Consider the following 16,807-nt stretch of genomic DNA (forward strand, 5'->3'; position numbering starts at 1 on the left):
TCATTCCATTTTACTATTGAATTTTGGAAGCCCCCTCACATTGCTTCTTTGCCTTGCTAAGATTTCTCTCTGTCACAAGTGAATGAATAAATGGGAGAATAAATGGGCAATTATGTATCCATCCTGACCCACTGGAATCTGTTATATCTGATTTCTTCTTCCCTGTTATCTGACTCTCGACTGGCATAGTCCCCAGGCCCGCCAAGTTATCATTTTCCCACCTTAATTTTCCCTCTGTGTCCTTTAGGTGCTGCCCCACTACCACCATGCCAGAAGTGTAAGTAAACCTACCCTCCACTCATTGCTCAGGAAAGGCAAGTTTCATGGCCCCATAATTGAGGCCCCATCTGGTCAACCCTGAAGGTGTTCTCTGGTATACCAGTTTCTGTAACAGCACTTGATGGCTTCCCCCTGGTGGCCACATACCCTTCCAGCCTTTGAGCAGAACTCAAACTACCATGTTACCCAGGGAAAACCCTTTTAGGCCTGTGTTTTTGAGATTGTCTGTCAGCATTGATCCAATAAATTACATGCTTCCAGACTATGACTTAACATTGACTCAGGAGATGAACCAGAATTTATCCACAAAACCAGGGGCAGAACCTTAAGCATTTTTTTGAATCCAATAGCAAATTGGTAAAACTTTGGCTTCCCTGACCTTCTGCCCTGACTCCTTACATATACAATGACCAGTATCTTTCAACTTCCAGAAACCAGAATGGAAGTTCAGCTTTTATTCTATTCTGCAGTAACTTGAAAACTGATCCCCTGTGCCATGTCCCCATTGCCCTGTCGAATTTCTTTCTGCTGCCCCACCCCAAGCTGGTCTGTGTGACTTTGCTTCTGCATATACAACATGCGTTGTTTATACTCACTCTGTGTTCTACTGTTTCCTCCGTGCTTCCGGTGACGGGCATCTGAAGCGAGGTAAGTGACCTTGTCCTGGATATACCTTCAGACTGGTGGAGATGACTTGGGCATCTGAGGAGAGGAGAGGACTTGGGTTGGGGCTGGGGGATATTCAGCAGCTGAGCAAATTTCTAGGAGAATAAAAACCTCTTGTGATGATTCTAGAAGAGGGGCTTCCAGGGTCAAACCAGGTGGTGCCCAGTATAATACAACCCACTGAAGGGTGGTTCTGGGGCTAGGACCACAGCACAGCTGAGCATGACTCTGCAGCCATCTTCTCATTTTGTACCCCTTTGCTGAGCACTGAGCCAGTTCATCCTCACCCACTCTGGATGCTCTTCCAGATCTGGGTGTGTGTGTGAATTTTAGAGCTGGTCCTGTGCAAAGCTATACTTAAATGGTGAGAAGAGATAACCAACATTCCATCCATTGGTTATTCTGACCAATGGCTAAACATTGAGGGAAGAGCAAAGAGTTGTCCTTAGACTCCTTTCAGGCCTAAGATGACCCTGGCCACCCTACATACTTCAGATTTATTTAGGCTGCTAAGAACACAACCTGTATACATACATTCAGGGCTGGAGGTTGCAGGGATGATACAGCACTGATGGAAGGGACATTTAGCACAGATATTTTCAGATTTCTAACTCCATTTTGCTCAGACTTGTATTAGATTTCTCATTGATCTATGGTCTAGTGAGGTGGCCCATGAGCTCACCAAGTGGTGGGGAAGACAAGACTGTAAGGAAACACATGCATCAGCGTGTGTACACCATTCCTCTCCTTCTCACCCTCAGAGAAAATCCAAGATCACCGCTTCCAGAAAACTCATGCTAAAGGTGAGGTGGGGGATGCCTAGTAGGAGGTACAGGGGTTGCAGTGCAGTCCCTGAGGAGGCGACACGGCCAGGGTGGGGGTGGAGAATATTGGCAGGTGAAAAAGGCCAAGATGCCAGTTTGCAGATGGAACCAGCAGAGGGAGCCTGGTTGCTCCAAGAGCCACTTGGAGCCAACGTCCAGGCACAGGTGGCCGGTCAGTGCATGGGATCCTTAAACTATGGGGTCCTGATGTCTGCCCAGGGTCCTCAGAGAAGAGAACTAATTTCCTATGGGAATATACGGGTAGTGGCAGAGGGACTTGCTGTATATTTGGAAATGAGTTTCTGTCTTTAGATCTCTGTCGACATAGACAAAAAGTGGGCAAGAGGAGGATCAGGAATTTAAACAAAGCTGCAGGGCCTGAGAAATGCCGTGTGTGACTACTTGGTGCCATTCACACACAGCCACATCTTCACACTTAGCGAAAGAAAAGCTCATTCACAGGCTTCTGGGGCTGAAAGGTCCAGCCCCGCTGTGTGTGAGTCTGTCCAGCCTGGATCCACCCTCCCTTTCTTCTGTGGTGTGGGGTGGGACCTCAAGAGCCCCCAGCCCCTTCTCACAGGGCTCTGCACTGCCCAGAGCCTGATGCTGGCCAAGGCCAAGGAGTGCTGGGAGCAGGAACACGAGGAGCGGGAGGCTGAGAAGGTGCGGTACCTGGCAGAGCGCATCCCATCACTGCAGACCCGTGGCCTGTCTCTCAGTGATCTGCAGGTGAGTCTGGCAGGCCCAGCCGGGGTGGTAGCACCTTATGGTGACTCCATAGACCAGGCACCTGGAGCCTGAACTGATACTGTTTTGTAATTCATAAGGTATTTGTCAGAGTTACCAAGGTAAATACAAGTGGATGGCTTTAATGAACAGGACTGTTCATTAAAGTTTAGGAGGCTAGGACAGTTTAGTCAGGCCACTGCCTCTAGGGAAAGGCTCTCTGTGGGCTCTAGGGGAAGGTCCTTGTCTCTTTTCTTGTCTTCTGTTTCTTGGACCCTTGGTGGTCTTCAAGTGGCCTGGCATCTGTCTTCCCTTATCTCTGCTTATTTCGTTCTGTGTAATCTGCTCTTTTTATATCTTGAAAGTGATTGCTTTAAAATGCATCCTCAATTAGGGCCTCATTACATAGGGGTTAGGAAGGAGCCATAGTGTAGTGGTTACAAATTGGGCTGCAAATCTTAAGGTCAGCAGTTCAAAAGCACCAGCTGTTCTGTGGGAGAAAGATGAGGCTTTCTGCTCCCATAAAGATTTACAGCCTCGGAAACCCTGTACAGGGTCACTATGAGTCAGAAATGACTCCATGGCACTTAACAACAACAGCAACAACAACAATCTGCTCTTTTTATATCTTGAAGGTGATTGGTTTAAAATGCATCCTCATTTAGAACCTCATTACATAGGAGTTAGGAAGGAGCCCTGGTGGTACAGTGGGTTAAGCATTGGGCTGCCAACCACTAGGTCAGCAGTTCAACCCACCAGCTGTCCCTCAGGAGAAAGATGAGGCTGTCTGCTCCCATAAAGATGTATAGCCTTGGAAACCCTATATAGGGTCACAATGAGTTGGAATCGACTTGATGGCAGTGGAGTAGGTGTTAGGATTTACAATACATTTGAGGGGGGCCACAATTCAATTCAATTCAATTCAATTCATAACATCACTCTTTCCTCAAAGGTGATAATGGACGGTGTTGGTTACGACTCATAGAGACCCTGTATAGTGTTTCAGTTGCAGACAGCCTCAACTTCCTCATGTGGAATGGCTGGTAGATTCGAACTGCTGACGTTGAAATTAGCAGCCCAACTCATAATCTACTACACTACCAGGGCTCCTTCTTCCTTCAATGATCTCATTTAATGCTCACAACAGTTCATGATGGTTGATCACATCTAACAGGTGCAAAGAAGTGAGCTTCAGAGGACTAGGACAGAGCCAGGATCTGGCTTCCTATCAGACCACTCTAATGACATGCAGGACATGGGAAGCCTCATTTTACTAAAAACTTTGGTTCTGTCCCTCTCCTGTTGATAGGTTTTTAATGTTTTTAAGGTATTGTTTTTGTTGTTGTTATGTGCCGTGGAGTCGGTTCCGACTCAGCGACCCTGTACAGGGTTTCTGAGGCTATAAATCTTTATGAGAGCAGAAAGCCTCATCTTTCTCCCACGGAACAGCTGGTCATTTCGAACTGCTTACCCTGAGATTAGCAGCCCAATTCGTAACCACTATGCTACCAGAGCTCCTTTTTTAAGACATTGGTCCTGTTTAAATGCCAGTGGCTACAGAGAAAATAGACTAAACAGGAATATACCAAAATGTCACCAACAGTTACCTTCAGAACGTGGCATTACTAGTGATTTTTATTTTATTATTTTTGTTTAATACATAAGTCTCTAAGTTTACCTTCTATTACTTTTATCATAAAGAATCTTAACAAAATAAGGACATACGTATAGTAAAGCAAACAAACGACTAACAATTTGAGTTGTCGTCACTTGTGAACGTTAGAGTGAACGAGTTTGTCAGCTCCTTTGCAGAGCACAGGTATTGAAAACAGCCTGGGGGAGGCCAAGGGCAGTGGGCTTAGGGGCAGAAATAGGAGGCTGAAGGCTGAGTGTCTCCTGTCCCCTCTCGCCGCTCCTGCCTGATCAATCTTCATAGGAGCTGTGCCGAGAGCTGCACGCCAAGGTGGAGGTGGTGGATGAAGAGAGATACGACATCGAGGCCAAATGCCTCCACAACACCAGGGAGGTAAGCCCACAGGAGGGGAAGGGACATGGGGGAGTGTGGATGATGTCAGGGTGGAGTAGAGGTGAGCAATGACATGCCACACTATGGGTCAGGGTCTCTCCTTCTGCTGGGTCTGGAAAGTAGCCACTTACTAGAGAGCTTTGTTGGGTCAGAGAGAGCATAACAGCACAGATGAAAAGCACAGACGTCCTCCATGTCTGCCACGTGGGCTCTACCGTCTAATAGAAACCGTCCTCTGTATTCACCCACACAAATAATCATCTCTCCTCTAATAACGTCGTACCTTGGCAAAGTGCTTTCGTGTGCATTATGTACTTTGATCCTCCCTCGCTGTGGGTTAATGCGCCAGACTGGAAAGCCATTTTAACTGCAAGGTCAGCGGTTCAAGCTCAACAGCTGCTCCTCATTCAGGGTTGCTATGGGTCGGAATCAACTCTATGGCACTTAACAACAACAATACACCTGGTGCACTTTACCTGCTATTATCTGCCCTATATGAATGAGGAATCCTGGTGTGGCTCTGTGAGCTAATGCATCAGACTGCAAAATTGTTTGAACTGCAAGATCGGTGGTTCAAGCTCACCAGCTGCCCCTGGGAAACCCTTTACAGGATTGCTATGGGTTGGAATCGACTTGACGGCACTTAACAACAACCACATGAATGAGGAGGGGCTCTGCTAGCATAGTGGTTACGAGTCAGGCTGCTAACCTCAAGGTCAGCAGATCGAAACTACCAGCCTTTCCACGGGAGAAAGATGAGACTTTCTGCTCCTGTAAAGATTTACAGCCTCGGGAACATTATACAGGGTTTCTATGAGTCAGAATCGACTCCACTGCACACTACCACCACCACCACCACCATATGGACGAGGACACTGAGACGCAGAGAGGTTAAGAAACTTGTCTTGGATCACACAGGGGTGGTCCTGGGGCTGACCTGATCTTCTGATTCCTATTCCAGTGTTTGGGAGGTGCATCCAAACTCCTGCCCAATAGGGTGGGCTCTTGTTTCCGTGGTAGACTGCTTCTGGGCATTTGTTCAGTGAGGAGAGGGTAGAGAGGGGCCAGAGCCATTCCCTCTTTCCTCCCATCAGGAATGATGATCTCTGGGATCACATCTCCCCAGAATAATCTCAAAAGATCACACCCTGGAAATTCACCCAGAAGCCTGGCCCATGGTTGTGCCCACAATGAGTTCTTTGAAGACTGACTGAGGAGGGCACTGGTAGAAGTAGGAATAGGGGAAACAGCCCCATGCCCCGAGGAGCGCTTCTAAATGGAACTGATTATGGCTGTCCCTGTATTTCTTGGCTACAGTGATAGATGACCATGGGGCTCGGTCTGTATATTTATGCATTCATTTGTTTCTCAACAAACATGTGACTTTGTGTAAAGCAATGGGTGGCTCTGAATGTCCTACAGCATCTGACCTAGAGGCTAGAGTATTTGACGTATCGCTCTTGGGGGCTCTCTCTGGCTGGAGCCCTGGAAGTCCGAGATCCCCAGGAAGGGTGCCCCATGACTGGCTCCTCCTCCAGAGAACACTTGTTTCTTTCCACCTGCAGATTAAGGACCTGAAACTGAAGGTGCTGGACCTCCGAGGGAAGTTCAAGCGCCCGCCTCTGCGTCGGGTCCGAGTCTCTGCTGATGCCATGCTCCGGGCCCTGTTGGGCTCCAAGCACAAAGTGTCCATGGATCTGCGGGCCAATCTCAAGTCTGTGAAGAAGGAAGACACAGAGAAGGTGGGGGCCGCTCTATTCAGAGCTCCTCACTCCCAGCCTTACCAGCCTTCACATAGGCTCAGGCAGGCCCAGGAACTCTTGGTGGAGATCAGTAGGCCTGTTAGAACATTCTAGAACCCCTGGGAGACCAGAGATAAAGTCTTATCACTCTGTCCTGGGAGACAGAAGACTCCCTCTCTTCCCCAAGGAGTTCCTAGTCTGAGGAGGAGAGTGGGACACAAAGAAATCCAGACCAATGAATAAAGTGAAAACCTGCCTCCCAGTGTGAAGCGGATGGGCAATTTAGACTGACTGTGGAGACCACTGCCCTCTGCCTCTGCCCCTACATGAGAAAGAAGACAACACACTGTTGTGGTGATAGTTCACTTGAGCCCAAAAATTAGAGAAGTGAGTTCAAGCAGTCACTTCATGACAACTCACTCAATATTGGTTGAGCTCATAGAGCATGCCTATGTGCCCAGAATTGCTGGGCCCTGTAAGAAACATGATCTCTGGCCCAAAAAGCTTCATAAAGACAAGCTATATGACAGGCGTTATGAAATAGAGGAGTCCAGGTAGTAGGGAAGGAGCTCTGGTAGCGTAGGGGTTACGAATCGGGCTGCAAACCACAAGGTCAGCAGTTCAAAATTGCCAGCTGCTCTGTGGGAGAAAGATGAGGCGTTTTGCTCCTGTAAAGATTTACAGCCTTGAAACCCTGTACAGGGTCGCTATCAGTCAGAACCGACTCCACGGCACACAGCCAGCCAGCCAGCCAGTTAGTAGGGAGAGGCTCTTAGATGAAGTCGCTTTGAAAGCTATAGAGTCATAGGCCAGGGAGGTGGTAGGGGGCATGGAGACAAGGTTGGGGTGTGGTACACATGGTGGGTACTTGCCTTAAATCCCACAACATACATTAACCCAGAACTCCTAACACACAGCATCCTTCCTGCTGAGCTTCAGCTTGACCTGTGTCTACTTCTCTAGATGAGTCCTAGGACCTCACCAGATGGATAGGAGTGATAGATTTTCTTTCTTTCTTTTGAAGATAATTTATTTTGAAATTAAACGAATTATTTGATTATAGTATTTATGTGTGTGTGCACATACTTGCATATGGTCCCTGAGTGGTAAAAACAGTTAGTGCTTGACCATTAATCAAAAGATTGGTGGTTTGAACTGTAGAAGGTTCTGTAGAAAGACGCCTGGTGATCTGCTTCCACAAAGATTACAGGCATGAAAACCTATGGAGCGTAGTTGTTTGCTTAACACATGGGACTCCCGTGAGTTGGAATTGACAACAGACAATAAGTAGTATATACATAAGGCAAAACATTTGCTACTTCAACATTCTATGTGGGTTAATGTGCTGGAATGCAAAGTCGGTTTGAACTGCAAGGTCATTTGTTCAAGCTCTCCAGCCGTTACTTGGAAGCCCTGTATACAGGGTCACTATGGGTCAGAATCAACTCTACAGCACTTAACAGCAACTTTTTTTTAAGAGGCTAATTTTTCTACCCCTCCAGTTTGTCTTGTGCTTAGAGGACCTGGTAAATCTCTGACATATGTGCTGCCTACCCACAGGAACGGCCCGTAGAGGTGGGCGACTGGCGGAAGAACGTGGAAGCCATGTCTGGAATGGAAGGGCGGAAAAAAATGTTCGATGCTGCCAAGTCTCCAACTTCACAGTAGAGGTACCTTTTGTCTTGTGTTGATTAAGGAGCTTAGGATAAGGGTAGGTGGTACCCAGTATGGTCCAGGGAAAAAAGCACTGGGTCAGAATCAGCACTAGAAATTTCTGTGATACCCTGAACACTTCATTTCCAAATCGGGGTCCCTTTTGTTCCCCTCAGTATTCCTGAGTGTTGTAACCAGTTAAGCGCTTGACTAGAAACTTAAAGATTTGGTGGTTTGAATCCACTTAGAGATGCCTTGGAAGAAAGACCTGGTGATCTGCTTCCAAAGATCATAGCCTTGAAAACCCTGTGGAGTGCAGTTTTAATCTGACACATGTGAGTTTGCCATGAGTCAGAATTGACTTGATGCAATGGGAATGTGGAATAGAGCAGAGAAGGCTTTCTGGAGGGGATGAGTTCTCTGAGGAAGAGACAGGCACATGATAGAAGGAAGAAGGAAAATTGTGGCCCAAGAGTTGGAGGTGCAACAAAGGCATTGAGGTGGGAACTCGCTGGTCATGAAGGAGAATGGTGAGACCAGGCAGTGTGAAGGGCCGGTGAGATGAGTCAGGCCTAGAAAGGTATGAGCACTCAGGGCCCAGGGCCCAGAAGCTGCGGCTGTAGATGATGACCAGGCCAGGGTGTATTGGGTGTGGGCTTCCCAGGGACTGCAGATTCTGTGGGTCAGTCAGGATTGTATACTGCACACAGGTCACTGCAACTGACACGTTCCTTCTCTTTGTCCCTACAGGTTGGCTTGCTGTGCTGTGCTCTTGGCTCCTGTTTAAAAGTCCTGTTCCCATTCATTCACCTCTCCCCATTTCTGGAGCACTCTTCCCCTCCTCCCCCTCTCACTTCTCCCCTGCTGTCTGTCATGCCCTCCTCTGGAACTGAGACTACACAGACACACAGAGAGAGGAGAAAAGCAAGTGTCTGAAGACCTCACCCCAGCAGCTACTCATCTACCCATAAGTCACTGAGGAGGAACTGAGAAAGCACCTTCCCTTCAGCCCCACCACATCCCCTCTCAGCTGTCATGACGGCAGAGTGTCCACAGCATTAAGCCTTTTCTTTAAAACTCAGCTTTCTGGTCATTTCTGTAGCTCTGGCTGTAAGCACTTGGGAGAGAGGGAATCAAGAGGGTCTGTGAAGAGAGGGTTTGCTGGTTTCAGGTACTCTGCCCCTGGTCAGGAGCTTGGGATCTGAATGGAGAGCTAAAGACTTGGCAGATTCCCCATCTCTGTGACATCTCACAGATCACTCTCACGAACCCAGGATGCTCAGCTCACCAAAATCTTGGCTCAAGATTGTTGCTCTGTGGACAGACACAGGCTGGACCTGGACTTCTGCCACCAGATGTGTCTTTCCATTCAGAGCCCCTTGCCCGGCCTGATTTCACACTCTCTGTCCTTTGTAAACCTGGTTCATCTTTCCTGGTGCCTGCTGAATGTCTCTGACTGTTGTTGTCAGGACCTTTTCAAGCCCTTACCCCATCTGTGTGCACAAATGGCCCCTAAGGAGCATAGTGCGCTGGCCCAGTCTGGTGAGCACCCTGCAGTTTCAAGTCTGACCACCAGGTGGCTTCTTCCCTCCCCTGCTCTCTCCACCTATTCACCCCAGGGTTCCCAACTGTTTTCCCTTCAAATTCCTTTGATTAGCTATAGCCTGGGGTCTGATTCTTCCCAAGTTAAGGCAGCCAGATGGTTTGCCCTCTGGACCATGTCTTTCTCCATCCCAGTGACATCTGTGAGGGGCCCAAGGCTGCAGGGGTGGAATAGGGGGAACTGAGGCAACGCACAAGGAGGGAGAGTGGCTCCTGAGGTGCAGAGACCAAAGTCCCTGTCCTGAGTGGAACGTGACTTTTCAGGGCTGTGTTGTGGTGACTTCCTGAGCTCTGCCTACAACAAGGGAAGTGGCTGGTCTCAGACCTGGTCCCAGGAGAGGCTGAGCTGTTTACACAGCCCCCTTGCACTGGTCCCTGTTGAAGCTCCTTCTGCCCTCTGCTCCCAGTGCATTATCTGCAATAAATGCCAGAAACTGGGTACAAAGTGCAGTCCCAGAGACTCCTCAGGAGCTGGCCTGGCACCAGGGCAGCTCAGTCTGCCAGACCCTTCAAGGGTCCATAGCAGTGGGGCCCAGCAAACTGGGATGTGTCAGGGGAAAGGCGGCATTCTGTCCAGGGTTCTTGCTAAGAGCAGGTCAGTGGGCAGAGAGGCAGATGTGTGCAAAGACACAACTCCCACCATGCACACAAGCCCCTGGGCACAGACACACCCAGTCTGTCCCTCTAATTTGTGGCATGCGCGCGCGCGCGCACACACACACACACACACACACACACACACACTCGCAAAGCTGGAGAACCTGATGAAACTGGCCCATCCCACAAAAGATGAGTTGGGCTTTGTGCCCAGGAAGCCTTAGAAAGCCCCCCTTGCTTCCCTGGCTCACAGAGCTCCTCCTGACTGGCAGGGGTTCAAAGCACAGGGTCCTTGTTGTATTGCCTCTCCCTAGCCCTTTTATAGAGCCTGGCTACAAGTTCCAGGGACAAATCTCAGTGCTACCAGTGGACTATTAACCCAGGGTCTGGCAGATTAGGGTCTCCACCCTGCCCGACAAAGGTAGGAGAACAGTCCTGGGCCTGACTCAAAGCAAACACCTGGGTGCAGAGAGCTCATGGGAGGAGGAGGTGAGGCCTACTCAGCAGACCTAAGGCGGTGGCTCTCTGGGGTAGGGCCAGAGGTCCCTCTAAAGGTATCCTTCAGGTCATTCGGCTCCTCCCTCTGCTTCTAGGCAGGTCAGGACCTAACGCATCTCCTGAGAGGATACAGTGAGAGCCAAGTTAGGTAGGAACACTTCCTGACAGGGATGGATTTGAGGCACTGAATGGATGAGGGAGAAAGAGATCTTGTCACAGGGTTCCTTGTGAGGAGGTGGGTGAGATCTATGGGACAGGGTTGGTATTCCAGCTGCAGTCATGAATAGGGCCTGGGGGTGGGAGGTATGACTTCTGAATGCACTTCATCACAACCCTGCCTGGAAATAAGGAAAGCAAAGCTGGTTGTGTGGACCAGGCACTGCACTAATTGATCTGCATAACCTTCACAACAACCCTATGTGGTAGGTATGAGTATCATGTCACCTTGTAGCTCAGGAACGGGAGGCAGGAAGAAGTTAAGCAATTTCCCGTGGTTATATAGCCAGTTTGTGGTAGGGCCAGGATTTAACCCTGATAGTCTATTCCAGTCCATACTTGTATTCACTATTTCAACAACAACAGTAATATTTTATCAGAATTATATCATTAGATCCTCACAAAAAATCTAAGACGTAAATACAAATATCTCAAGTTTACAGATGAGGAAAGGGAGGCTTGGAGGGTGTAAGTATCATACCCTGAATTACATGGTTTGAAAGCTGAAGACTGAAGATTCGGATCTAGGCCAGTCTCTCTTTGGGACTTGCCTCAACAGGACCCAACTAGCCACTTTCTAGATGGGACACAGATGGGTCAGGGGACTCTGTAGTTAAGGTGCCTGGATGAATCCCAGCATCCTGACTAAAGGGAGAAACATTCAAATGAGATGCAAATGACACCCAAATGAACAAAAGTGAAGTCTTTCTCCAACTGTAAGGCTGGACCCAGGAGGGAGCAACTTGGGGAATGTCTGTTATTAACCAGCATACAGCAGCTGGCATCACCCTTGTAGCAGGAGCTTAATTGATACTCCTTGCCTCTTGGTAGGGAACATCAGGGCAGGATACCAGATGCTATCACCCCCTTCCCCACATGGTGTCCCCAGCACTGTGGGGCAAGGAAGCATCACGGAGCTGAGCCCATGCCTGAGCCTACATAGCAGTGGGGGTGATCCTGGCTGTGCTGCTGGGGCTAAAGTGCCCTGTTTAAGGAGGGAGCCATGTTAAACATTAGCCACAATGGCCCCCCACGAAGTGAGTCAACCTCTCACTGGGCTCAGGGCTGAGCAGCCATGGGGGGTCATTTTGTTCCAGATGGGTAAGCAAGCCTGGGACAGGTCTCTGGGACCAGTGCAGACAGCAGCTTCCTCTCCTGATCCCACTGGGCTCTTAAAAAAAACAAACAAACAAGAAAGCCCCACCCAAATCCTGATAGCTGATAGGTCCTTGGAGGTGAGGGTCAAGGAGTGTTCTCATGCTCCCAAGATACACTCATAAGTGGGTTTGCTGAGGCCAAGACTGAGCAGTGATACCACTGTGCCCCAAGGCCTCTGGCACAAGCTCTGTTGTTAACACTGGGAACCACGAGAGAGAAAGTGACTTGTTCAAGGTCACAGACTTAGCTGGGACTAGGACCCCAGTGCCAGGATTCCCTTTCCACCAAGGAAACTGCATGTGTGCAGAGCTTTGGTCTCCCAGCCCAAGGCAGAGGGCCTGCACCTGAGCAGGCAGCCCTCCTCCAACCCTGACTCTGGTCTGGACTCAGCCCCTGGTTCCTGTGCTGACCGGGCTCCCTCACTGGTTGGCACAGGCTGGGGGAGCTTGACCCTTTGTTCTGGGTTCAGGAGTGAGGTTCTTAAGCCCTAAACTGGGGCACCAGAGTAGGTGTTCCAACCTTAGGCCCCTGGGGGAGTGTGTGCGTGTGTGTGTGTGAGTGTGTATGCATGTGTGTGAATGCTCACTGCTATTCATCTGAAGATGTCAGCCTGGTGTACGTGTGTATGTGTGTGTGTGTGTGTGTGCATGCTTTTCATGCCACTGAGTGTGATAGATGCTTGTGTGTCCTCTGTACCAGTCTCCCCACCCCCTGCCCCAGATATTCTTTGTCTGATTTACTTACTTTGTGGCTCAAGTTTCTATGACTTTAGTTCATAAAAAGAAAACCAGCTAAATGTAGTCTGGAAAAGGGCTGTCCTTTGTTTTGAAAGTATGCATGCCTTAATTGAATTTGACTTTAATAGACTTTATTTTTCAGAGCAGTTTAAGGTTTACAGCAAAATCATGCTGAGAGTAGAGTTCCCAGATACCTCTCCCCCCTCTGCACAACTTCCCCTATACAATGTGAACCTCACCAGATAGGAATCAAACAGACTACATCTGTAGAAAGAGATGATGGAGAAACTCTGTATCTCCATTCAGAACAAAGTCAGGGCTGACTTTCAATTGCTAGTCTGCAAGTTGAAGTCAAAGAAAATTAAAATTATTCCATGAAAGGCAAAATATGATCATGGGTATTGTTGTTAAGTGCCATTGAGTCAGTTCCAACTCATAGAGATCCTGTATAGAGTTCCTGAGGAGCAGCTGATGGGTTTGAACTGCTGACCTTGTGTTTCACAGCCCAGTGCTGATCCTACAGTGCTCCCACCTGAATTTAGAGACCATCTCAAAAACAATTGTGACACATTGAACACTAATGATGGAAGACCAGATGAGTTTTGGGGTGACATCATACAAGATGTCACTGAAGGCCACTGAAAAGACAGGAAAGAAAGAAAAGACCAAATAAGATGTGAGAACAGACTCTGAAACATGCTGTGAGCATAGAGAAGCTAAAGCATCTGGAAGAAATGAGGAAGTAAAAGAGCTGAAAAGAAAATTTCAAAGGTCAGCTCAAGAAGACAAATTCAAGTATTATAATGAAATGCACAAAGACCTGGAGTTAGAAAACCAAAAGGGACGAAAATGCTCAGCTTTTCTCAAGTGAAGAAAAATTCAAATTTTAACTTGCAATATTGAAGTATTCTTTGAGCAAAATATGGAACCCTGGTGGCACTGTGGGTTAGGCATTGAGCTATTAACCAAAAGATTGGCAGTTCAAATCCAATAACTGCTCTATGAGAGAGATGAGGCTATCTGCTTCCATAAAGATTTATAGTCTCAGAAACCCTATGAATCAGAATAGACTTGACAGAAGTGGGCTTCATTTTTGCTTTATGGGCAAAATATTGAACAACATAGGAAGCATCTAAAGGAGATGTAAGGCATGAACAATCACGGTACCAAAAATAATTAGTCAACGTTCAATTATTCCAGGAGGTAGCCTATGATCAAGAACCGATGGCATTAAAAAACAAAACAGAGCCGGTGGTATTGAAGGAAGAAGTCCATGCTGCACTGAAAGCATTGGTGAGAAACAAGGCTCCAGGAACTGATGGAATACCAATTGAGATGGTTCAACAAAATGAATATAATGTTGGAAATGCCAATCATCTATGCCAAGAAATCTGGAAGGCAGCTACCTGATCAACCAGCTGGAAGAGATCTATATATTCCAAAGAAAGGTGATCTAATGGAATGTGAAATTATCAAATAATATCATTAACATTACATGCAAGTAAAATTTTGTTGAAGATATTTAAAAAATGATTGCAACCACAGGGAAATGCCGAAAATTCAAGCTGGATTCCGAAGAGGATACAGAACATGGGATATCATTGCTGATGTCAGATGGATCTTAGCTAAAAGCAGAGAAAGATGTTTACCTGGGTTTTATTGACCTTGGAAAGGAATACAACTGTGTGATTCATAACAAATTATGGATAACATCATGAACAATGGGAATTCCAGAACACTTCATTGTGCTCATGCGGAACAGGTTAATAGAAAGAGGCAATCATTCAAACAGAACAAGAGTATACTGCACGGTTTAAAACCAGGAAAGGTAAAACAAAACAAAACAAAATCAGGAAAGGTGTACGTCAGGGTTATATCCTTTAACACACTTACTTAATCTGTATGCTGAGCACATAACCCGAGAAACTGGATTATATGAAGAAGAACCCAGCACTAGGATTTCAGGAAGACTATTTACAATCTGTGATATGCAGATGACACAACTTTGTTTGCTTAAAGCAGAAGACTTGAAGTGCTTACTGATGAAGATCAAAGACTTCAGTCTTCAGTATGGGTTACACCTCAGCAGAAAGAAAACAAAATCCTCACAACTGTACCAATAAGTATCATTATGATGAATGGAGAAAAGACTCAAGTTGCAAGAATTTCATTTTACTTGGATCCACAAAAGCAGTAGTCAAGAAATCAAAGCACAATGTATTGAATCGGACAAATCTTCTTCAAAGGACCCTTTAAAGTATTTTGTTTGATTTTTTGAAAAAAGCAAAGATGTCACTTTAAGGACTAAAGTGTACCTGATCCAAGCCATAGTATTTTTAATTGCCTCATATACATGTGAAATCTGGACAACAAATAAAGTAGACAAAGAAGACTTGATACCTTTGAATTATAGGTTGGCAAAGAATATTGGATATAGCTTGGACTGTCAGAAAAAGGAACAAATCTGTCTTGGAAGTAGTCAGAATGTCCTTAGAAGTGAGAATGCTGAGACTTCATCTTTGGGCTATTTGAAGGGGCCAGGCCCTGGAAAGGACATTGTGCTTGATAAAGTAGAAAATCAGTCAAAAAGAGGAATCCCCTCAACGAGATGGATTAACTCAATGGCTCTAACAATGGGCTCAAATATACAATGATTGCATGAAGGGCACAGGGTCAGGCAGTGTTTCATTTTGTTGTACCAAGGGTCATTAAGTTGGAATTGACTCATCAGCACTGCACAACAAACACAGTCTACCTGATGGTTCACTCTAAGTGTTGTAGAGTTCCATGGGTTTTAACAAATGCATAATGTCATGTGTCTATTCACTTTATTACTAAAATATCTTTTACTCCTAGGTGGGAACAATGTTCTTACTTCACAAAATAAGAAGGTGTCAAGTCCATTTGAATATTCATATTAAAACATTATTCATTTGTAAAAACCAGAACCTATGCCCTGGATTTTTTTGTATGAGTCTCATGACCTCATTCTTCTTCTTTCCCTTCCCCAACAGTTCCAGGGAATACATGACTGCGAACAGAACTGAAATGTCAGGGTCTGACTTCCACCCAGCTTGCTTGGAGCTGGTGATCCCCTGGATCTCCTCTCTGGCCTGCAGAAGCAGAAGCTGCCTTATGAGTCTTGCAGACAGGGGTTATGGTGGGAGATTCCAGAGGCAAAATGTCTGTTGTGGGACTCCTCCAAATCTTGAGGGGTGAGGAGAAGGGAGGTGACCCTCCCCTCCCACAACTGGCTGAGAGAACTTGAAAACCCCTGCCCTTGACCAGGAATTCCCTGCCTTCATGGACTCACCCAAGGAAGTGATCAGCACATACTGACATTTTAAATGTACAGTGTAAAGAATTATGAAAAGAACACCCATATACCAACCACTCATTTGGGGGGGTACATGAATACATACACACATATACATGAAGATAAGTAAATAAGTATTGCTATTAGGATTCCAGTTCATATATGTACTGGTTTAATTCAAACAAAATGTGTTTAAATGTGTCTCTGCAATCAGTTCATGATTGCAGACAAGTTCTATAAGGAATATATTTGTTTTGGTTTCCTTAGGGTGCCTTCAAAAAAAGGTTCAATCAAAAGAGTGACTTCTGAGAGGGTATGCTGGGCCAGTTATACGCAAGGCAGAGAGGCCAGCTTATGGTGATTGTTGGGATTCTAAAGGGTTAATCTTGACAGATTTTTCTCAAAGGAGAAATGATCTTGGTTTAAGAAATTTGAAAAGTGCATTGGTGAGAAAAAGGTCAATAAAGTTGTACCAAGGATTTTTTTTTTCCTATCACAACAATGCACTTAGTCATTCATCAAAGGTAGCAAGGGTATCCTATCAGAATTTCACTGGGAAGCATTATCCCATTTGCCTCATAGCCTTGATCTTGCCCCTTCAGACTTATTTTTCTTCCCCAAATTCAAAGAACATTTAAAAGAAACCCAACTTGAGTCCCTTGAGGATGCCAAAAATACTGTTTCGATGTGGTGTAAATTGAAGACTGCAGAATTCTTCAGGGAAGAGTTAGAGAGATGAGAGCACCACTCTTAGAAATGCATAGACT

General features: G+C 46.5%; 1 protein-coding gene across 1 annotated transcript; it reads left to right on the plus strand.

Annotated features, from left to right (window-relative positions):
- Window positions 1–266: 266 nt before the first annotated feature.
- TNNI1 (troponin I type 1 (skeletal, slow)) lies at window positions 267–7,931 on the plus strand. The gene is given in 6 exon segments (XM_006834146.1): window positions 267–281; window positions 1,707–1,748; window positions 2,367–2,498; window positions 4,432–4,521; window positions 6,087–6,263; window positions 7,824–7,931. Coding segments are annotated over 6 exon segments (564 nt in total).
- The last annotated feature ends 8,876 nt before the right edge of the window (window positions 7,932–16,807 follow it).

Source organism: Chrysochloris asiatica, unplaced genomic scaffold (genome assembly GCF_000296735.1).
Source record: "Chrysochloris asiatica unplaced genomic scaffold, ChrAsi1.0 scaffold00009, whole genome shotgun sequence".
Lineage (NCBI taxonomy): Eukaryota > Metazoa > Chordata > Mammalia > Afrosoricida > Chrysochloridae > Chrysochloris > Chrysochloris asiatica.